The following is a 24683-nucleotide window of genomic DNA, read 5'->3' as shown; positions in this document are numbered from 1 at the left end:
TCTCGACAACATGTAGAAAAAAAATAATTTCTGGATGCATAGGCCGTCTAAATGCTGAATGTTCTTGTCAAATCTTTTATGGCATTTAATACCCAAATGTGTGATATGAGAAAGGAACGATTACAACCATTATATATATATATATATATATATATATATATATATATATATATATAGTTGGACAATTTTAAATTTGAGTTTCAGCGCACTCAAACTTCATATTAACGTTAAATTTCAATACAAATGTGATGCAAACCTTCACTAACAGTTGAAGCTTGAGTTCTAATGAACTCAGACTTAGCATTAATGTTATCTACCATTCTAAATGAGATGCACCCTTGACTGACAGTTTGCAATCTAAATTTCAGCAACTTAGACTTAGTGTTAAGGTTCATTATCATGCAAATGACTGCAAGTTGCATGATAATCTACCATTATGTTTTGCTACTGGATATGAACACCCTTATGTGAAATCGTGATACTCAGACTCTATCATAAACCAATTAGTTTTCCCTGTTGAAGTAGCACATCTCTTTTTTTTGTCATCTTTAGATGATTACATGATCAAGAGTTTGTCTTAGCATCTTTATTGTGACAGGTGAGAAACATGTAAGCATATCCCATGAATCACATGGGAAAACCATAATGCTCACCAACGAAAGTAAGCCATGTGTGTTGTGATTTCTTTTACCATACTTAGAATGATAAACACATTGTGGCATCCAAATGCAAACAGATTTTCTTTAGTCCTGTAACGTATGCCGTAACACAGAGGAGCACAAATGAATGTATCCCTTGAATCTTCTCTCTTTGAGCGACGGAGGTCTTGTGAAATCTTTAGATCATAAATGCTTGAATTTGAAAGACCTCAATTCTTAACATATCCTCATTTATTCGACTACCTGAATTAATATGGGAATTCAAATGGGTGTTGCTATCACCGTGGACACACACACACTGTGACATGGTTGTACGTATTGAGAATGTACGTATTGAGGATTGAACGAGATAATAATGATGTAGTCATATTGCCTATGGTTTTGTATGTGGCTTGTTGGTAAACACACATGTTTGTTATAATTGCAAAATTGAGAAATATTACGAAGGCACGATAAAACAAATTGAAACTGCGCAGGACAAATCTTTGTGGTGCCAAACGGGTACATATAATGCTAAGTGAATTGCATATAATTGAGTCATGATCGCTTGTAAATATTATGACATGTTTGGTGCCGATTGATGTATGCTTGTTCTGCACATAATTGCCTAATAAAGGGGCACTTGTCATGTCATGATCATGTAAGAGCTCAAAATCGAGCTTGCGGTCTCGTAGTGCCATACGAGCACTTAAGAACTGATAAAGTTGAATAATGTTATGTTGCGGCGTAACCAGTGGGGTACGATATGTATACCCTAGCACCAAAAACAAAGGCTAAATTAATACATGGTGACATAAAGAAAAATTCTAGACTCTGGTATACCTGAAAGACAGTATTTGTTACAAGTTTCTATTTGGGATTCTAGGTATACCTGAAAGAGGGTATATGTTACTAGATTTTCTCCAAAGTTCCAGGTACACCTGACAGACGGTGTATGTTATTGGATCCAAACAAAGAAAAAATGAAAATCATGCACATATAAAATAATATATGGGATTCTGGGTATACCTGAAAGGGTATATGTTACTGGTTTCCCGGGATACTGGGTATACCTGACAACGGTATATGTTACTGGTTTCCCAGGGCTCTGGGTACATCTGAAAGACGGTGTATGTTACTGGACCCATGGTCTACCTTGGAGAGGGTAGATGGTACAAACTCCGTGGGACATTCTTATTTTTGTGAGAGCGAGGCGTCTCACCCGGTCCCAGTCCTCGGAGTTAGGGGGCCAGGACTACCAATTCGTCCTAGGTGGTAGATCCAAGTCTTCTGCAGAAGTACAGGGTGCATCCTAATTCTAGTTCTAGCCATTGGGGAGTACTCTCTCGGTCGTGAACCGTCCCCTTTGGATATCCGTACGGCTAGTCATACGGGTTATAAAATAATAAACCCCCGTGTGGTCTCGGTCCGCTACGATGTCGAATGCCTGTGCGTACCCACAGGGTAATTAACAAGATGAAACATAAAGTTAGTGCATTAAGAAAAATCTTCAAGTAGTTGCATACTGCTTGATGTTGAAATTGTTGGAGTAAGTCCTGTAGAGCATGATTCAAATTGGTTTTCCTTTACATGGAAACTGTGATAACTTATGAACAATGTGTTGAATGGTGATATTTATGCTTTATGCACACTTTACATGAAATGCTTTAGTTAAGTCAGGTGTGCATCCACATTAGTTTAAAAGTTATTACTTAAATGAATATGGTTTATGCATATGATGGATCGTGTTTTGATGTTGATGGAATATATCATAAAATGCTTGACTTTAGTGACCTGTACATTTATCAATTGTTAAATGGTTATTAGTTCTATCTAAACTTGTTGCACATATACTTGTACACATGACACTGTGCACACTCATATGGATATTATGCTTCTTACTCAGACGTGGTAGTATGACTCCTCCTGATTTAATATTTTCAGGAAACAGTATGGCGAGCAATTGCGGTCGTCGCTGCGGACAGTGCTATGTGACCATATCTTCTTCGGATGTCTTGAGGAATTCTGACTTGTAACAATTCATTAAGTTGTAATTTAAAACTTGTGGTATATCAATGCAAGAGTTTATTTTACTTAATGCCTGGAGTCTATGCTATTATTTGTAACCCGCCCAAATAATTTGACTAAGGATTTAATAAAGTTTTTCCGCTGTGTTTAGAAAAAAAAATTTATTCCAAAATTTTCAAGTTAAATATTTGGGGCGTTACACAAAGGGATCAAAGGGATATCGTCTATATAATCCTGAAAAAGAATTTATAGAGAGTAGAGATATAGAATTCTTGGAAACTCAAGAAAGCATTTTTGATTCTGAAGATGATGATGTCTTTCTGGATATCATAAATGATCATGGGATACCCATTCAAGATCTAAAGCATAACAATCCAGTTGTAAATAATGAACAAACTTCACAACCAATAACTGAACAGAAAAGAACAAGAACTCCTCCATCGTATTTGAATGATTATTATACATTCTGGGGTGAGGAATTATGTTATTTCATGAATTTGGATGAAACTCTTGATAACTTGAGTTTTGAAGATATGATTGCTTCTAATGAGTCTGAACTCTGAAAGGAAGCAATGAAGGATGAGTTGGACTCTATAGAAAAGAATGAAGTTTGGGAACTAGCTACCTTGCCTAATGGATATAGGGCAATTGGTAGCAAGTGGGTTCTCAAGAAGAAACTCAAGGCAGATGGGTCTATTGATAAATTCAAGGTTAGATTAGTAGCAAAAGGCTATACTCAACGAGAAGGGATTGATTATGAAAAAACTTACTCTCCTGTAGCCAAAATGGCATCTATTTGTATTATTTTGGCATTGATAGCTTATTTTGATTTTGACCTATATCAAATGGATGTGAAAACAACCTTCTTAAATGGTGAATTAAATGAAATTATTTTCATGCAACAACCATAAGGTTTTGAAATTAAAGGTTAAGAAGATAAAATATATAAGTTAAATAAATCCTTGTATGGACTTAAGCAATCACCAAGACAGTGGTATTTGATTTTTCATAATGCTATAACCAAATTGGGTTATGAGGCAAATAGTCTGGATCATTGTGTATATGCCAAGAAAAGTGGGAGTAAGTTTACGGTGTTATCCCTCTATATTGATGATATATTAATTGCTCGGAATGACATATACATGATAAGTTTGACTAAATCATGGTTAAGTTCTCGATTTAAATGAAGGATATGGGTGAGGCTTCTTATATCCTTGGAATTAAAATCCACAGAGATAGAAAACCGAGATTGCTATGTCTGAGTCAAGGAAGATATTTTGACCACATTCTAAAGAAATTTGGAATGGAAAGTACCAAGGCAAAAGGTACTCCTGTAGTAAAAGGCCAAAAACTAAGTAAGAATGACTGTCCAAAAGATGGATAAGAAAAGTTGATTGTTCCTTATGCTCGGGCAATTGTAAGCCTGATGTATGCAATGCTTTGTACTAGACCTGACTTAAGCTTTGCTGTAAGTCTAGTAAGTAGATATCAAAGTAACCCTGGGCTCTCTCACTGGAAAGCAGTGAAATTTTTTTGATATCTAAAGAGAACTAAGAAACTTAAGCTATGCTATCAGTCAGATAGTTTAAAGCTTGTAGGATACTCAGATGCTGACTTTGCTGGTGATAAGGATGAAGCAAAGTCCACCTCTAGTTATGTATTTATGTTAGGAGGTGAGACAATTGCATGGTCTTGTAAGAAACAAGGGTATGTGGCACAACATACCCAGGAAGCTTAGTATATAGCCTGTAACATGGCGGTCACATTTAGTGTGTGGATAAACTGTTTCTTAAATGAGTTGAAATTGGACATTCCAAAAGATCCAGTTCAACTATATTGTGACAATAAAGCTGCTATAAGACTAATACAAACAGGAGCAGATAGCTCTAAAAGTAAGCATATTGAAGTTAAGTATCAATTTATTCATGATATGCTTATGAAAAAGAAAATAACAGTGGACTATGTTCCTTCAAGTGACATGGTAGCAGACCCGCTAACCAAGGCAGTCACTGAGGATGTTTTCACTAGACAAGTAAGTCAGATGGGACTCAGATATGTCTAAGTGGTAAATGAGTAAAGATTACTCAGAAAGTGTGTATGCAAGGTTCCGGTTGAGAACAAACATATAAACACAAGGTTGAGTAAAGATTACTCAGATAGTGTGTATGCAAGGTTTCAGTTGAGAACAAGCATATAAACAATGAAGTCCCTTATGACCAAGTGGAAGATGTAAGATCATATGGCCATAAGTGACTGTTGGAGTGGCTATTCCAACAGCCACGTTACAAGAGAAGTGTCTCTTGAACAAACACATTTCAAGAGAAGAGTCTCTGGAGGGATGAAGGGATTTCTCCCAGGGCTTGTGTCCCAAAGCTTGAACTCTCTTCTTTGTCAATAAATGCAAGTGAAACAGTGTATGAAACATACAACACATGATACAATTCATAGCAGGAGAAGAAGTGAGTTGAGAGTTTGGACCCCTTTGGCGATTTTGAGCGTAACTGTGAGGCCTTCATCCCACTGTAAATTTGGATTTGTGCGAAGTCACTTTCCAACATTAACAAGTTGTGTTGATGACAACACTAACAACAAGTTAGATTATCATTAGACATGGGCTATAAAGACAATTGATTACTCGGGGTTTGCCCCGGTGATAATAGGTGAGACTCTAATGACAACTTAGGGTGTTGCCAGTGAATGGTGACACTATATCATCCAAATGAAAACTCTTCTGATGACAGTTCAGCGAGGTCTAACGACATTGTAATTTATCGTTAGAGGTTGAAAACTGTTTCTGTCATACCCTTTGATTCTAATGTTCGATTGAGGTCATTTTTGGTTCGATGAAAAGCTGATAACCTCCTCTTTAACTTATTTTTTGGTCAAAATCTGAAATACTGGACTTGAGGGCCAAAAATCAAATTGAGGATATCTTTGCTTTAAAGAAAAATAAAATTTCTACAGAAAACATCTCGATTAAAAATTGAGTGTCTACTGAGGCAAAGCCATCACGGTCTGTAATCTTGGGGATGTTTTTTCCATGTAAATATAAAAAAATATGGGTTGACCATAATAACGTGAGTGAGCATTTTAAAATCCACATAACCAGAAAGTCATGTTTGGGTCGAGTTGAAAACCCAACACAACATCTGGCCCGTTGTGGACCTAATTTTAGGTAAGAAACATGATGCTTTTAAAATATCACTTATTTTGCTGTCGATTTTTTTTTTCATAACAGAACTGAGGGAATCAAGGCCCTCACTGGCTTACAATCCACTCCATCCCACAGAAATTTCTGCAAGTAAAATTTTATATTATTTATATTTTTATATACCGATATGTTTGAGAAAAGCAAAAATTAAAACACAATATTTTGCATTGCGAAAAAATATTGACGAGAATGATATTTGTGATAATTGTATATGAAAGGCCCATTAAAAGATAGGGTGTCAACTTGTCGGATCTAGTTCAGACCGAGCTAGGCCAAACCCGAATTTCTGTGAGGTATGCGTATTAGATCCGGACCAGGTCTGATCAGGTCATAAGAAAAACCATCAACGGGTCTTGTACATTAACCAGACTCGGTTCATATCCGATAAAATAATATTTTTTTTATCTTTTTTATATTGAAAACTCCATACATAGCTCCATGTATTAATCGGACCCTTTGAATTCGACTCGATTTTTAATCGGACCTCCTTCTTTATCACCAGTCCTAACCCTATAAGGTTTAGTTACCCGGTCCAACTAAATAGATCCGCCAATATCCAACCAGCACCATTGGCTTCCCCAGAATCTAGATGGAGGGCCAGGAAAATTCACGATTATCTAAAAAAAAAGGGGGAAAAGGGGAGAAATCAGAGGTACCGTTGCATATGGGAGAAGGGCCCGAAAGATTTGGAGAAGGCGAAAAAGGAAAAATGGCTCCTACCACTCATCTCTCTCTTCCATACCTATCTCTCCTTCCTCGGATAGCTCCTTCCAGATATCATCATACACCCGACAGAAGTAAAATCTCATTAAAATCCCTTCTGTCATTACTTTTTTTAGTATTATATTTCGGAAATTTCCATTTACCGTCAAATGGGTGCATGATTTTTTGAGGTATTCCTTCATTTTGTATTAAAGCATTTTAACAAAATTCACTTTTTACTCGGAATTATGTTTGGTTATTGTGTTTCTGTGGCTGATGTTATTTTTTTGTGCTGTATGAGCAATGAATGTTGGCCATCTTGTTTGTTTTTCTTTTTAATTTCTTCAGTAGGAAATATTTGGCAATTGCACGAATTTTAATCCTTAGTGCTGTTACGTTGTTTGTGGATACTTGTTGTTCTCGTTACAAGATTTCATTCGAATTTATTGTATTTTCATTTTAATTTCTCTGTTGGGAAGATTGTTTGGACTTTACCTGCTTGATGTGGCTAGCAATCGTTTGGACTTTATTTGATCTTCAATTATATTTTTTTGATCACTTTTTATGCTGGGAGCATTGTTTCAGCAAAGCCTCTTTATCTGAATGATGTGGTTCAAATTGCTGGATATCAACAATGAAAGAACTTTTAAGAACTAAAACAAACTCAAATTTTGAAGCCTTCAATATGATTCGATTAGCTTTTGTATATTCTTCTGTCATTTTTTTTAATAATCGAAGCATCTATTTAGTAGATGATAATGTTTCGATGAAATATTGAGTGTCTCAGGGGATATTGCAGAAGAATCAATTATCCCATAATATCAAGTCTTGCTATAAGTCACTGATTAAGAAGTCTGGACTATAATCAAAATACTACAACAAAATGAGTAAAAATGTCCACATTACCTTTTATGTAATTAGAAAAGCATGTAACCGTTTGAATGAAAAATCTTGCGCTTGGAATATACACGCGAGTATACATGTCTAAATACTAGGATGGTGGAATTTTGGTTACATTTTCATCTAAGCTCTTAAACATGGGGAGGTTGTACTATACTAATTGCTCTCTTATGATATGCTGTAATTTTTTCAATTTGTAGTGGGTTTTGCTCGGAAGATACTAATTTTTTTCTGTATATTATGTTACTGTTGGTAGCTGAAAGACTATGCTCTGGGCCAATAACGTCTAGACTTCGATTTAGCTTGGAGCAGGATGGGTGTACAAAGGATGAGCAAACTCATTTGGAAGAAGCAACGGGGAATAAGGTTGTGTATTATACTGTGGTTTATATTCTCGTTATGTTAGCTATTGCTGCCGGTACCTTGAAAACATCTTCTCAAAAGCAAGTCAGAGTCAGTATAAAATGCAAAGCTTCTGCTAAGAATTTTTGTTGAAATTTCAGGGGAAGCCACTCATGTTTATCTTTATCTTATCTGCTTTTATTGTGTTGTATTTTTCACATAGTGATTTTGTCCATTGTGTGCATGCTTTTCATAGAGATCTTTGAACATATGGTGTATGATTTTAGCAAAATTGGATACTCTTATTTCAAATATAAAGTCTACTTCTTCAATATTTCTCTGTAAATACCAAACAACACTGGATTAAAATGGTACATCACTTCTTTTCTAGTTTCCTTTTACCAGTTATTCTGCTTCAAACTACACTGAATAATACTATCAACGTTAAGCATGCAAATTATTAGTGATCACGAGCATAGTGGCTAACAGTTGATAGATGAGGCAATATTATCTAGAACAAGTGCACTACCATCTGTTAAGTGCATATTTTTTGTTTGGAGTGCCTAGGACCTAGGTACATGTAATAGCGGCTGGGTTCAGAATCTGGCAACCATTTCATTGTGCAACAGTGCAGTTATTTTCTTTTTATTTCCTCACAACTAAGTTTTGCAAGTTAGCGAGCACTGAGCATAGGTGGCTAACGTTTGATTGATGAGGCAGTATTATCTACAAGTGCACTACCATCTATGTCACATAGGTGCGGGTGCGGCAATGCGGCACTTTAAAAAAAAATTGGGTGCAGGGGTGCGGGAGGGTATATATATAATTATATATATAATTTTTAACAGTTAACCATGACACTAATGAAATAAAAAGCCAATCTTGGGTGCAGCACTTTCGTATTTTTTTTTATTTTGGGTCCAACCCAAAATGGACAGTATTGACCCTGGGTGCGTTGACCACACCCAGGATTGGCTTGACCGCACCGGGTGCCGCACTCACACCTGAGTCGAGTCGCGTTGATGCGGGTGCGGCACCTTGTTGGCCGAATCCCTATGACATAGACTACCATCTATTAAGTGCATATTTTTGGTTTGGGGTGGCTAGGTACATGCAGTGGGGACTGGGTTCAGAATCTGGCAATCATTTCATTGTGTAAAAGTGCAGTTGTTTTCTTGTTTGTTTCCATACATTATAAGTGTTTTCCTTTTTCATAATACCCTACTTAGTTCATTGCCTAATCTTAATCAATAATTAATTTTATGACTCCCTCATCATTAACAAGCTATTCACTTATTTTGGGTATCTAGAAATGAGTTTGGGTTTGAAACTTTTACATGTTTAAGAGCACATATGTTGGATTACTTTATCACACTAAATATATTGTATCAGTTCTTGAGTCTTATGTACATGGAGATCCTAACTCTTTTTTTTGTGTTTTTTCTTTAAATGAAGGGATCTATGCCATCAACCTCTCGAAGATTTTTTGTGGCCACCTCATGTGCAACTATAGCAATTCCTAGTTTTGGTTGTTCTTGTGGAGCAAGACCTAACGACATTGCAGTTGCAGTGATGGCTGAACCTCTTGGAATGGAAAAGCCTGTCTGTCGAAACTGTAGGGGCACTGGTTCTATAATTTGTAAGTGCCAGTTCTATTACTTTTCTACTTTCACTAATGCTAATATAGTGGCCTTTCACGCACTTGTATCTTTTATGAATGTTAGATTCAACATGCTTCATTATTCACTTGGACATGTGCTATTGAATATTTCCACTAATTGTTTACATGTATTGGCTAATATCTGCACTCAAATTTTATCTTTTTTCGGTAAATGTTGTTCAACTTGTTATTGTCATCATTTAGATATAATGCTTATGAATGTTTGGGCATGATACTAGGGTCAGTCATCACTTACCATTTAGATGTTTGAAGAGATGGAGTGTCTCTATGCAATATCAATAAATCAATACAGAATCCATGAAATTTTATACAACTTCATCTGAGGTATACATTGTGAGCAAGTTAGTCAAACACTTGAATGGCGTAGAAACTTTGATTCCGTCTCAATTTGGAGGTCCAAAATATGGATCACTAAGAAATCAGAGACGTTACAAGTCTACTGTGCTATAAGATATCAATTTAGATTTTGAAGATAAAAAATTGTCCTGAAATAGTGAATGGTGGCAGGAATTTTGTGCTATATGCTTAAGCACCTAATATCTTCTTAGCACTAAGTGTGGACCTTGCATGTATTATGATCGACATGTAGTAAACTAATATGTAAAGTAATCAAAACTTTGGAATTTGTTTGAAGGATATAGTTATATTATCCTATGTCTGTTACCTGTATGCCATGTAACATGAACACTCCTAAAAGGACATCACACCCATGTTGGTGTGGGTGCAACACTTGGACATGGTTTCTGTGCCCTCAATCAAATTCATTGATTTTTTTCCAACTTTTCTTTGTTCCTTCGTTTTTGTATTTTCCTTCTTCCCTTACAATCTCCCACTTCTTTTTCATGCTTTGGCTCCTACAAGCCCCTAGATTCAGCCACAGTTAATGACTTTTGACTTTGCATTCGGCTATAAATTGGGACCAAACTATGTTTAAGCTTACTCCAGGTCAGACGTTGTATATCTTTTGGCTACCCACCATCATGGAAAGGGTATTGTTTATGATCCTACTTTTAGGACTACGTCTCCATGGCTGCCACCTACTGGTTTGTTGTCACCCAAATGGTACACAAAACCGAGTTATTCTCTTAGACCTAGTTTGGCACCCAAAACCATTATGAAACTAGTTTTGGATGTCATCCAAATGGTCCCAAGGGAGTTCAGTTGAATTGGATTCCAAATCCGCTGAATCCCCTACAATCTAAACAAACATGGTGCCATGAAGAACAACTAGCGTTTTTGGGCAATGTTGTCAGTATCGTCTCGGGCCATGTGGATTGGGTGTTACCGATTTAGGGCTGAATCATTTTGAATCACCCAACTTTTTGCTAGAATTAGGGTTTCCAAGTTCCCTGCAGAGAGAAAAGAAAACAACATATGAGGCTGAAAACACATGATTTCCAATACGAGAAATCGTGCCTCTTGCTTTTCTTTTATATTAACCTGTGATAAGTTACATACTGGAAATACCCCCATTTATATATGATACAAAGAATACTAAGGAGGGGCATTTAGGTTAAGAAGAAAATTAATAATACACAACACGTCCCAGCATGGTGTCTAACACAAATCTGGATCTTGATCTAGATCCGGCCTCACACTAAATAAGTCAGCTACTTGTTCTTCAGTCCGTACATATCTTGTCTCTATCTCTTGATCATCCACTTTCTGACAAATGAAGTATTGATCAATTTTAATATGTTTTGTCTTCCCATGCTGGATAGTATTTATCGAAATATTGATAGCCCTTTGATTGTCACATAACAATAGTGATTTAGGTACAACTTCTCCTAAATCATACATGTGTCTGATCCAAGTTACTTCTGCAATAACAACAACCATGGAACAATATTTTACTTTCGTACTTGACCTTGCTATAGTCTTCTGCTTTCTACCAAGTGACCTCAATGCTGAACTAAACTTCTCAAACCAAGCTTGAGGTGCTTGTTTGAGACCATATAGAGCTCTGCGAAGATTGCACACTCTGCCTTCTGGATCTGAGTATCCTTATGGTAATTCCATATACACTTTCTCTTGTAAATCCCCATTCAAGAATACATTCTTGACATCTAATTGCCAAAGATCCCACTGCTGCATGGTAGCTACTGCTAGCAACGTACAAATTCTGGTCATATGAGTTACAAGATCAAAAGTTTATGCAAAATCAATTCCAAAATGCTAACTGTACCCTTTAGCTACCAATCTAGTTTTATACCTCTCTACTGACTCATCTGCCTTTGTCTTTATCTTGTCTGTTCATTTGCTGCCAATAATATTTTTCTTTAGAGGAGGTTTTACTAATTCTCATGCCTGCATTCTTTCAAGTGCATTCATTTCATCAACCATGGCTCTTTGCCACTCATCTTTTTCTACTGCCTCTGCATAAGACTCAGGCTCAATATAAGAATGAATTAAGGCTAAGAAAGCATGATAATGAGGTGCAAAGGATTCGTAGGATACAAAACGAGACGAAAGTTAAGGTCTAGAACTTTTACGTACCTGAGAAGATGCGGAAGAAGATGGTAACTCTAAGTTTTGTTATTGCTGTCCCGGATTAGCTATCGCAGGAATGAGATCAAGATTAACCCCTTCACTCCCTGCTCTTCAACTTGATATAAAAATAGGATTTCAATCACACTTTCATGTCTCCTTGAGTAGCTTTGACCAAACCTATCATCTCTAGCCCGAACTTGCTCCCCTTTGAAAGAAGATGAAGTTCACAATCCAATCTTCAAATGATACCCTCAAAGGATCTCTCACACGAACCACTAAAGTTCGTAAATAGTGCACACTCACAAGAACCACTAAGGTTCATACAAAATACCCAAAAAGGTATGCAAGGCAAAGAGAAAAATATATTTCATTCAAGTGGGAGAACACCCACACAAAAAGATATATTACAAGGGGGAATAGCCCCATATTTATAGTGCATAAGGGAGAGAGCAAAGAGGGAGTCGTTGGGCTCCCAACGACTCTCTAGTACATGTTGCTTTTTGACTTTGGTCAAAAAGTAACATGTCCAAAACTGTCTAAAATAAAATCCTAAACCTAATTCTAACTAGCTCCTAACTAAAATACTAACTAAACTAAAATTACATTATTTGTCATTACATATTGATATTACATTTTTAACACTTTCCCTCAAACTTACGGTTGAATAACCGAAAGTTTGTCCAAGAAAAAGTGAAATTGAGGAGCAATGAGAGGTTTAGTAAAGAAATCTGCCAGTTGATATTCTAAGGAAACATAGGGAAGATCAATGGTGCCTTGTAGGAACTCCTCTCGTACGTAGTGACAATCCATTTCAATATGCTTTGTGCGTTCATGGAATGTTCAGTTGTTGGCAATGTAGATAAAGCTTATGTTGTCGCAACATAGTCTTGATGCTCCTGTACTTTCAACACCCATGTTAAAAGTACATTATTTGTCATTACATATTGATATTACATTTTTAACACTCCCCCTCAAACTTACGGTTGAATAACCAAAAGTTTGTCCAAGAGAAAGTAAAATTGAGGAGCAATGAGAGGTTTAGTAAAGAAATCTGACAGTTCATATTCTGAGGAAACATAGGGAAGATCAATGGTGCCATGTAGGAACTCCTCTCGTACGTAGTGACAATCCATTTCAATATGCTTAGTGCGTTCATGGAATATCCGGTTGCTGGCAATGTAGATAAAACTTTTGTTGTCGCAACATAGTCTTGATGCTCCTGTACTTTCAACACCCATGTTATGAAGCAAACGCCTTAGCCAACCCTATATTAAAGCAATATAAGCTTGATATTTTGGTGAAAAAGACTCATATGACACAAATTTTCCAGGAGTTTTAGTTCTCTAGACGACTTTCTAGTGGACACTTTTTTCCTGTGCCTTAGTATATTTTTCAAGAGCACATGGAGTCTCTAAATTACCTCGTCTAGAGTATTGAATACAATCTAGATGATCACTAAATGATTCGGTATTTGTTGTGTTATGTTGCTCTTCTTGATTCTCATTTATATCACTTTCATCAATTTTTGGGACTAAGTCTAATAGAAATGAATATTCATCTATTTTCTTTGAGTTCTCACTTTAAAAAAAACTTTCTTTTTCTAGGAAGGACACATTCCTTGATACATACAATTTTTTAGTTTTGAGGTTAAAACACCTATAGCCTTTTTGATGACCTGCATACTCTAAAAAGGCACACGGGATAGTACGAGGGGAAAGTTTGTTATTTTTATCAGTAAACACAAAGCATTTGCACCCAAAAACTCTTAACCTAGAGTAATCTGAAATTTGTTTAAAAAGTTTTTCAACAGGTGAAATATTGTTTAACGAAGAAGATGACATTCTATTGATAAGGTAAACGACAATTAAAATATCTTCAGCCCAACAAATTTTTGGAACTTGATGTATTATAAGTAAAGTTCTTATTGTTTTGATAATATGTCTATGTTTTCTTTCTGCTAAACCATTTTGTTGAGGGATGTAAGGACATGATTTTTGATGTGTAATACCATATAGATTTAAATAATCTTTAAATTCTTTTGACAAAAATTCTCCCCCTGAATTAGTGCAAAAAATTGAAATATTATTGTTGAATTGATTTTTAACTAGATTATGAAATATTTGAAAGTGTGAGAAAACTTCAGATTTATGTTTGAGAAAATATATCTAAGTATGCCTTGTGTAATCATCTACAAAAATTACATAATACACAAAGCCACCCTTTGAAATAATCGGTGCAGGATCCCATACATCGGAATGTATTAACTCAAGTGGACGTGAAGCGACAAAGGTTCTTTCTTGAAAAGGTAATCTTTTCATTTTTCCAAGAATACATTTTCACATGTAAAAGTTTCAAAATTACAAAAAATTTCCATCTTTGAAAAAAATTGGAGCTTGGATACCCTAGGATGTCCAAGTCTCTTGTGCCATTTTAAAGTCAACCTTTTGAACATTACAACACAATGTCTTCTTGGGTGTTTCCAAAAAATCCATGTAGTACAAGCCTCCTTCTCTGTGGCCTTCCCCAATCAGCTTTCCTGACTGGTGATCCTGCACTCGACATCCACGAGAAGAGAAGGAAACATTACATCCATGATCATACAATTGTGAGACAGACAAAAGATTTAGGTTGAGCTTATGAATATATCTAACTTGTGGAATGCAAAATCTTTTTGAGTTTTGAAAACCTTTTTCAAAATTTCTTATTCCTTTGATTTCAAGGAATGTTCCATCAGCAGTAAAAACATTTGATCCATTTGAGTTATAACATTCGGATAACATATCAATGTTTGGTGTCATATGAAAGGAAGCACCCAAGTCAAGAAGCTAAAGAGATTTACCAGGGTCGGAAATGCCAACGGAAGATACGACAACTCCAGTGGATGAAGATGCTTCCTTGAGCAGAGGTTGAAGTGCTTCCACCAATTGCATTAAAGACATGCTTTCGATGGACGATTCACTTGATTCTTGAAGAGGTCCGACGGAGGCAACCTTCTTTTCATATGGTTTCTTTAACTTCAGACAATTGGTTTTTACATGTCTCAGTTCTCGACAATAGTAACAAATTACTTTTCTTTTTTCAAACTCATTTCCATTTCTTTCATCATTTGTCCTCCCATAATTTGGAGGTTTGTATGTGCGAACATGATTTTTCGGTCTAGATGCAGCTAAACCTGAGTCATCATCACTCTTAGTGATTCTATTCTCCTCTATGCTCAATTCCTCTATTGTGTCTTCTATTGAGGGAACCTTCCCTCGATGAAGTATAATGGACTTGGTAGATTCGAACTCCGATCTTAGTCCATTAACAAATTGGAAAAAGTGTTCCGCATTTATTTGATTTTTGCGAAGTTCTATGTCTTGTGGGCAATGCCACTTTGGCTCAAGAAGAGCCAACTCTTCCCATAATTCAGGCAAGCTATTGTAGTATTCTCTAATACTTTTGTCCCCTTGAACCGTATTCCGAACTTGATTTTGTAAATTGCACACATGCGCAATATCTTTAAGAGAATACATTCTCTTAAGATAGTCCCACGCATCATTGGCATGTTCAAATTTGCAAGACTTGAATACTTCTTGATATCTACGCTACTTATGAGCCAAGACATAATCTTGGTGTGTCTCATTCTCCATTCCTTCTACTTTTTCTCGTAAGTGGTAATGACTTTAGTCTTTTCTACCTCCGTAAGAGGTATTTCTTTCTCACCTTCAATCTTTGTGAGAATTAGTTTAGGTTCTAAATCGGTCCCATCCACTAATCCCTGTTAATATATATATATATATATATATATATATATATATATATATATATATATATATATATATATATATATATATATATATATATATATATACATATAATACCATCATACCCGACTAAGGGTATTTCTGTAATTCTGCCCAATAGGGGCATTTTAGTCTTTTTTATGCTTTTCCTCTTTTTCTTTTTCCCTTTATTTTTCTGTTTTATTTATTTTGTACATGCATTAAATGCATGTTGCATTGGGGATCCCAACCAAGAGTCGTTGGACCCCCAACGGTCACAAATGTGACCGTTGGGGGCCCAACGACTCCTTGTTGGCCCCCCCAATGCCCATTTCTTCTCCCACTCTCTCTCTCTCTCACTTTCTTGTCTATAAAGGGGTAGACCCCTTTGCATTGTAAGACTTCTTGAAGCCCATTTCTTGCTTTTATAATATTTGTTGAGAATAGGTGGTTTTAAGTAAAGTTATTTTACATTAAGATGCTATTTGTAATTTAGTTTTTTATAATGGGGCTTTATTGTAATTATGTTTTTAAGCCTCTCTCTATTTAACATAGAGAGAGGCCCTAATATCGAATTAAGTTCTGAGGTTTTCTGTGCAGCCGCCTCTCTCTCTCTTCTCTCTCTAGGACTCGGTTCAGTTTCTACATGGTATCAGAGCTTCGCCGATCGTGGGAGCGTGATCGACTGTGACGTGGGAGCGTGATCGAGTGTGATAAAAGCTCGGCGTGGGAGCGTGATCGACTGTTACGTGGGAGTGTGATCGAGTCTGATCAAGGCTCGATCGATCGTGGAGGCCATCTTGATCGTGATCAAACTCCGATCCAATGAGTAAAAGAAATCAATGGAGAGATCAAGTCAGCGATGTAAATTTTTTTTTGATCTGATGAGAGATCTGGTCATGCTGTGGGTTCGTGGATGCTTGCTGTGGGTTCGTAGCTTCTTGTTTTATTGTTTCGTGACTACCTACTGCCTCGGTGGTAGTTCCTGCCGTTAGTCTCGTGACTACCTGTTGAGAGTTTGATTGCTGTTGGTATAGTGTGCACTGAACATGTCGTGTGAAATATTGATATCGTTGCTGTTGGGAGTGTGATTGCTGTTGGTGATTCTACATATGGTTGGGGCCCTGTTTTGTTTATCTTGATATCGTTGCTGTGGGGAGATTGATTGTTGTTGGTACAATTTCCACTGAAAAGGTCGTGACTTCCTGCTTATTTTGGGTAGCAATCCAACACGTAGTGGTGTTGCTCGTGAAGAAAAAAAATGAATGACTTAGTGTCGAACTGTATATGTCTGGGGAGCTGCCCCTGTTATGAGAAAAAATTACTGCTGCATATGCAGAAGTCATGTTAGTCGTGATTCACTGACGTGCTGAATCATTTTTCTGTTTGTGGGCTGACTACTGTCGTGGGTTTTTTTTTGTTGTTCGTGAGTGAACAACTGCTGATTGGAATATCAGTTGGCATGTGAGTGTAACACACGGTTTTTCCCTGTTTAGTTTGGAGATTGTCCAGTTTTTTAACCAGGAATATGGCTGAAACTTCGAAATGTGATTCAAAATTGGAACATATTGGAGAATATAAGGCATTTGCCAATCCATTTTCGTACGGTTCGTCTGTAAGGTTAAATGAAACTAACTATGCCAGGTGGTCCAGAACATTTATGATGTCGGTATCTGAACATCGTAGAAAACATATCTTGTTGGAAGATGAACCCACTGAAAAGGTGGGAAAATATGTTACCTGGGATGAAGATAATGACATAGTTATGTCATGAATTATGAATAGTGTCGAACCCCATATTGCAGATGGTTTAATTTATTATAATACAACCAAACAAATGTGGGACAATCTTCGAGATACATACTCACAAGAGACTAATGTGAGTCGTATCCTACAAGTCGAACAGGAAATATACAATTTACAGCAGGGAGATCAAACCTTGGCCCAGTACTATGCCTCCGTAAAAGCTGTGTTTGAAAGACTTAATGTTCACAGACCTCTCTGTTGTTCGAAACAAAAAGATCATCAAGAACAACCTATGGTTGCTAGGTTTCTTACAGGTTTATCTTCAGAATTTTCTGTTGTAAAAGTCCAAATGTTGACTGGTTCAGATGTACCTACTCTTGCTGAGGCATATAACCGTCTAAGCAGACTTGTGATATCTCTTCCACATTCTCAGCCTGTGACTCAGTCATCTGCCTTAGTTGTCTCATCTGGTTATGGACGTGGAAATCTTCAGAACATCAGAGGACGAGGTCGTGGACGAGGTGTGAGAGGCAGAGGAAAGCTTCAATGTACATTCTGTGGAAAATCTGGACATTTAGAAGATCGTTGCTGGGATAAGCATGGCTGACCAACCTCCTCTTCATCAAAGTCATATGCTCCTAGAGCTAATACTACTTCTCTCGAGGCAACAAAGGCACAAGAAAATATCTCTGCAAGTGACAGTAGTATAACCCTCAGTCGTGCTGAATATGATGAGCTGATAGCTCTTCGTCCTTTGAGTTCTACCTCTCCTGTTGCTGGTGTTGCCTATTCAACCGAAAATCTTCTTCATCCGACTGACAGTAAGTGGATTATTGATTCTGGTGCATCCAGACATTTGTGTGGAAATTACTTGTTTTTTCAGATCTAAAGGATATTAAGGCTCAGCTTGGAGTCTCATTAGCCGATGGGAGTACCTCCCCGGTTGTTGGTCAGAGAAATATTTCTATATCCTCCTCATTACAGTTGAAAAATGCTCTTCATGCTCCAAAATTTCCTCAAAGTTTACTTTCTGTTAGTTGTCTTGTAAAAGAACAAAACTGTAGAGTAATATTTGATCCAATGGGTTGTCATTTTCAGGATTTGCTGACGGGGAAGAAGATTGGTGGAGGCTATGAAGAAAATGGAATCTACTACTTACATCATCCAATGGGTAGGCATCGTCGTCTTGGTCATCCTTCATTGTCAAAGCTTCGTTCGGTCTTTCCTCAAATTCCCTCCACCACATCATTTCAGTGTGAAGCATGTCAGCTGAGCAAGCATCATCGAAGTTCGTTTCCTTCGAGTCAGAGTCAGTCTAGTAATAAAGTCAAAGTCTTTGAACTTCTTCATGCAAATGTATGGGGTCCTAGTAAGATTCCTACTAGGACTCAGTGTCAATACTATTTAGTTATTGTTGATGATTTCTCTAAGTTATCATGGGTGTTTTTAATAAAGGAACGATCTGATGTTCCAAATATTATGAAATCTTTAATTCTTGAAATAAAAACTCAGTTTGAATCTAGTGTCAAGATTGTTCGCACTGATAATGCTCTCGAGTTTAAATAAAAAAGTCTGTTACAATTTTACCAAGATAGTGGCATCCAACCCCAAACTTCCTGTGCCTATTCATCTCAACAAAATGGGGTGGCTGAGCGAAAACATCGTCACTTACTTGATGTTGCCAGGACCATTATGATCCAATCAAATGTTCCTGCGTTATACTGGGGAGATGCAATTACAACTGCTTGCTATCTGATCAACCACATGCCTTCCTCTTCTGTGGGTGATCAAATTCCAATTCATATCCTAAAACCAAATACCCCTCTCTTCTCCCTCTCGCCCAAAGTGTTTGGATGTGTTTGTTTTGTACACAAACTTGGCCCTGACCGTGATAAATTAGCTGCTCAAGCTACAAAATGCATATTTATAGGTTACCCCAAAAATCAAAAGGGATATCGATGTTATGATCCTACTTCTCGCCGAGAGTATGTCAGTGTGGATGTATCTTTCTTGGAATCCATTCCATATTACTCTAATACCGGTTCCCCGCTGCAGGTTGATCCAGCTGAGTCTTGTCCATTACCTATACCTCCTTTTCCCTTGGAATCCGTGCCCTCATTCCCGAACCACACTTCATCCTCTTCCAGATTTCATAATCCTCCATTGGTATATGTGCGTAGAGATCCACCTCCGCAAGTGCCTCCATCTTCTTCTTCCCCTGAGGTAAGTTCTACTGACAATAATGATCTTCATGATGATGATAACAGGCCGATTGCTCTACGAAAGGGGACACGACAATGTACTTTATATCCCATGTCTTATTTTGTCTCCGAAGCCAAAATTGGAAATCAGATGAAATCGTTTATTTCAGCTTTATCTACTGAAGTTATTCCTCTGAACTATCAGCAGGCAGAGCTTGATACTCGCTGGAAGATGGCTATGCAAGAAGAAATGGATGCCTTAATATCTCAGCATACTTGGGATCTAGTTGATTCCCCAGCAGATGCTGACATTGTTGGATGTAAATGGGTATATACGATAAAGTACAAATCTAATGGTTCAATTGAACGGTACAAGGCCAAATTAGTAGCCAAAGGGTATACTCAGACATATGGTATTGATTTCTTTGAAACTTTTTCTCCTGTTGCACGAATGGGTACCATTCGTCTTGTTCTCTCAGTAGCTGTGCAACATGGTTGGAGCCTGTACCAATTAGATGTGAAAAATGCATTTCTATATGGGGACCTATCTGAAACTGTTTACATGCAACAACCTCCAGGATTCGAGGTTAAGGGGGAGTGTCAGAGGGTGCGTAGATTGAAAAAGGCAATTTATGGCTTGAAACAAAGTCCTCGTGCATGGTTTCAGAAGTTGTTTGAAGTGATGTCAGGTTTTGGCTTTAATAGGTCAGCAGCAGATCATACACTATTCATAAAGAAAACTAGCTCTGGCATAGTTGTTATGGTGGTATATGTGGATGACATCATTCTTACAAGTGATGATGTGAAAGCTATTAAAGCCACAAAGGCTCATCTTCAAAAACACTTTGTTACAAAAGACCTTGGTTCACTCAGGTATTTTCTGGGTATAGAAGTTGCCAGGAGCAGTGAAGGGATGGTTTTGTCTCAACGGAAGTATGTTCTTGACTTATTAAAGGAAACAGGAATGTTGGGAGCTAAACCAGCAAATATTCCCATGGACCATAAAGTTCAGTTGTTTGAAGAAGGGTCAAAAATGGTTTAGAGCAAAAGCTATCGCTCCCTAGTTTGGAAACTACTGGATGTAACTGTGACCAGGCCGAATATTGCTTTAGCAGTAAGTAAAGCCAGTCAGTTTATGGACAAACCAACTGAGGTACACTGGAATGCAGCTATTATGATTCTCAGATATCTAAAATCTTCTCCTGGAAAGGGGTTATTGTTCAAGAAAGGTGGAACTCTGGATATAGTGGCCTATTCTGATGCTGACTATGCAGGATCTCTAGTAGATAGAAAATCTACCATAGGATTCTGTGTGTTCCTGGGAGATAACTTGATCTCTTGGAGAAGTAAGAAGCAAAATGTGGTTTCTAGGTCGAGTGCAGAATCAGAATATCGGGCTATGGCCCAAACAACTGCTGAATTGATGTGGGTTCGTACTGTTCTTCTTGATCTCCAGGTGAAGGTTTCCTCTCCCATGACCATGATGTGCGATAACAAAGCTGCAACATATATAACGAACAATCCTGTATTTCATGAGAGAACAAAGCACATTGAGGTTGATTGCCACTATGTAAGGGATATGGTTCAAGCGGGTCATATCACTACCCAATATCTAAAGTCGGAAGACCAAGTTGCAGATATGTTCACAAAACCTCTTGCCAGACCAAATTTTTCAAAATGTTGTGACAAGCTGAGCATGATTGATATCTATGCTCCAGCTTGAGGGGGAGTGTTGAGAATAGGTGGTTTTAAGTAAAGTTATTTTACATTAAGATGCTATTTGTAATTTAGTTTTTTATAATGGGGCTTTATTGTAATTATGTTTTTAAGCCTCTCTCTATTTAACATAGAGAGAGGCCCTAATATCGAATTAAGTTCTGAGGTTTTCTGTGCAGCCGCCTCTCTCTCTCTCTCTCTTCTCTCTCTAGGACTCGGTTCAGTTTCTACAACATTTTTATGTTTGCAAGCCATTTTTGGCTTTTGTATATGTCTATTGTGGACATGATCTTCACATTCTATGTGTGAATGTTCATTATTGGACATTGTGTTTATTTCCGCGTATTTCATTACATGGTATCAGAGCGAGGTTTATGCTCTTGATTCTTGCTATAGCTAGTTGATTAGTTATAGTTTGCATATTGTATTTCTCTTTCTTGGTTTGTCATCCTTTCTTGAGTTATTATAGAAGGAGAACAAAAGATCGATCTCGCCTTCAAACTTAATGGTACGAACTACATGATGTGGGCCGCCACCATGGAGAACAATCTCAAGGGTAAAAAGCTTTGGGGATATGTTATGGGCACTATTCCGGAACCACAACTCCAACTCACAAAGATGAACGGTGATCAAGAAAAAGCACTTAAAGGAAATGCTCACATGAAGGCCATTGAAGATCACCAATCTAAAGTTGAAGATTGGGAAAGCAAACATGCAAAGATTTTTTCGTGGTTTATGAACAATATGGAGCTCAAAATTTGCGCCAACATTGCAAAATTTCGAAGGGCAAACGAAGCATGGTTCTTTATGAAAGGTATGTTTACTCAAAAGGACCTTGCTAGACAATTCTTTCTTCAAGAGAAAATTCATACCATTAAGCAAGGGGAAATGAGTGTAAGAGATTACTTTAGCACCCTTGGAGCCTTATGGGATGAGCTATCTCTACTAGAACCAAAATGGGTTTCTAGTGAAGATGTTCAACTACGAAGAGAACAAATGAAAAAATAACACTTTTTTCAATTTTTACATGGGCTTAGGCCTGAATTTGAACAAGTTAGATCTTCTCTACTTTATAGATCTAAGCCTCTTCCGTTGGAAGGGGCGATAGCTGAGATATGCCAAGAAGAAACTCGTCTTGGCATGATTAAAGGAGGAGATAAAGTTTTGGTCGTGTCTAAACCCGACAATCATATGAAAGCTTACAAGCCTCCATACTTTGGAAGGCAAAATAACTATAATGGCAACTATAGAAAAGTCATTTGCCATCATTGCCAAGAACTGGGTCACATAAGACCAAATTGCCTTAAGCTAAATGAAGCCCCCAAAGGTAAGGTTGCTTCCGTTGAAGAAACTACTCAAAAGGAGGAGCCCATCAAAGGGAAGGATTCTTTCTCTCTTGCTCAACTATCGGAGGGACTTCAAATTCTACTCAAATCACCATCAACTTCGGGTGCCGCCATCGCTTCCTCTTCTCCTCCAGGTATGTCCTCTTGGATCCTTGATTCCGGAGCATCCTTTCATATGACACCTCTTGAGAATGGACTATCCGACTTATGTAGTAACTCAAAAACCTCTTATGTTTCAACCGCAGATGGTACATCTTTACAAGTCAAAAGTTTTGGAATGTTAAGTTTTTCCAAAGACTTCTTTATGCCAAATGTGAGGGTGGTACCTCAACTTAATTTAAACCTTCTCTCTGTTTCTCAATTATGTGATCATGGATGTGAAATCTCCTTCTCAACTAAGGGTTGCTCTATACAGGATCTCCGGTCCGGAAAGCAGATTGGGCAAGGCCATAAGAGAGGAGATCTCTATTACATGAGCTACTTGAGAATTCCTACCAACTCTTTTTGTAACCATGTCCAAGATAAAAATATTGAAACTTGGCACCAAAGATTTGGACATCCAAGTTTCTCAAAAATGTACTCATTTCCCTTAAGAAAGAAATTTTGTAATGAGAAACAATTTGTTTGCAAGAGTTACATTTTTGGGAAAATGAAATCTACTCCTTTTCCAAATAGAACCTTTGTGTCCAAGAGGTCATTTGAGTTAGTTCATTCGGACGTATGAGGCCCTTCTCCGGTCATATCAAAAGGAGGATACTCCTATTATGTTACTTTCATTGATGACTACACTAGATATGTGGATTTATTTTCTTAACCTAAAATCCAATGTCTTTGCCTTTTTTAAGAAATTTCATATGATAGTGAAAAATCAATTTTTAAGTAATATCTCTACTCTTAGATCCGATTCGGGTGGAGAGTACCTATCAAATGAATTTCAAAATTATTTACAATCAAATGAAATTTGTCATAAAAAATCTTGTCCAAGAACTCCTCAACAAAATGGTCTAGCCGAAAGAAAGCATAGACACATTTTGGAAACCACTAGGACACTTCTTATTTCCAAAGAAATTCCAAAAAGCTATTGGGCTGAAGCGGCTTTAACATCAACTTACTTGATAAATAGAATGATATCTTCATCCTTACAAAATACATCTCCATATGAAAAGCTATTTGAAAGAACACCCGATTTTAATAGATTAAGAATTTTTTGGTGCAAATGCTTTGTTTTTTCACATAAAAGAGATAAATTATCTCCTAAAGCTATTGAATGTCTTTTCTTAGGATATGTAGAAAATAAAAAAGGTTTTAGATGCTTCGACATCAAAAGCAACAAACTATATGTTTCTAAAGATGTAACCTTCCTAGAAAATGAAAATGGTTTTGAGAAAACAAAAGATATTGATAAAAGTGAATATACTTTCTTGTTTGATCTTCTTCTTCAAGAAGATGTGACTCCTCAAGAAGAGGTAATTTCTAATGATTTGTTGAATGACCAAGAGGATATTCCTCTTAACAATGTTGAAAATGAAAGTGATGTCATTGAAAGTAGACCAATTCAAACCTATGTTAGGCGTGGTCAACAAGTTCCCTTAAGTGCCTTAGAAAAATACTCTCAAGGTTCCAACATAGAAGAAACCTCTTTAAGAAGATCCGGCCGAATCTCTAATCCACCTAATAGGTTTGTTTTCTATGAGTCTCTAACACCAAAATATAGGGCGTGTCTAATTGCGTTACACTCTTTTCATGAACCGTCTCATTATAATGAAGCCAAAAATATTCCCCAGTAGTAGGGATGGCAGTGGACTGGGGCGGGGGACAAGGTCTCCACCCCCGCCCCGTTTCAAAATCCGAACCTTCATCCCCGCCTCCGTCCCCGCACGATGGATTTCAACCTCTACCCCTGCCTCCATCCCCGTTT

General features: G+C 37.2%; 1 protein-coding gene across 2 annotated transcripts in view; it reads left to right on the top strand.

Annotated features, from left to right (window-relative positions):
• The first annotated feature begins 6539 nt into the window (after nt 1-6539).
• Nucleotides 6540-24683, top strand: part of EDA3 (DnaJ/Hsp40 cysteine-rich domain superfamily protein) — a 64619-nt gene continuing 46475 nt past the window's right edge. For both annotated transcript variants that reach the window (XR_016427117.1, XM_089984529.1), the window contains exons 1-3: nt 6540-6674; nt 7736-7845; nt 9277-9460. Coding sequence is in view for 1 of the 2 variants with exons in the window: in XM_089984529.1 (XP_089840655.1) it covers nt 6542-6674; nt 7736-7845; nt 9277-9460 (427 nt within the window). In the remaining variant the exon portion in view is untranslated. The remainder of the gene's footprint in view (nt 6675-7735; nt 7846-9276; nt 9461-24683) is intronic.

Source organism: Nuphar pumila, chromosome 13 (genome assembly GCF_984573655.1).
Source record: "Nuphar pumila chromosome 13, dmNupPumi1.hap1.1, whole genome shotgun sequence".
Lineage (NCBI taxonomy): Eukaryota > Viridiplantae > Streptophyta > Magnoliopsida > Nymphaeales > Nymphaeaceae > Nuphar > Nuphar pumila.
The sequence above is the reverse complement of the archived record's forward strand: the minus strand, read 5'-3'. Positions and strand labels throughout refer to the sequence as shown.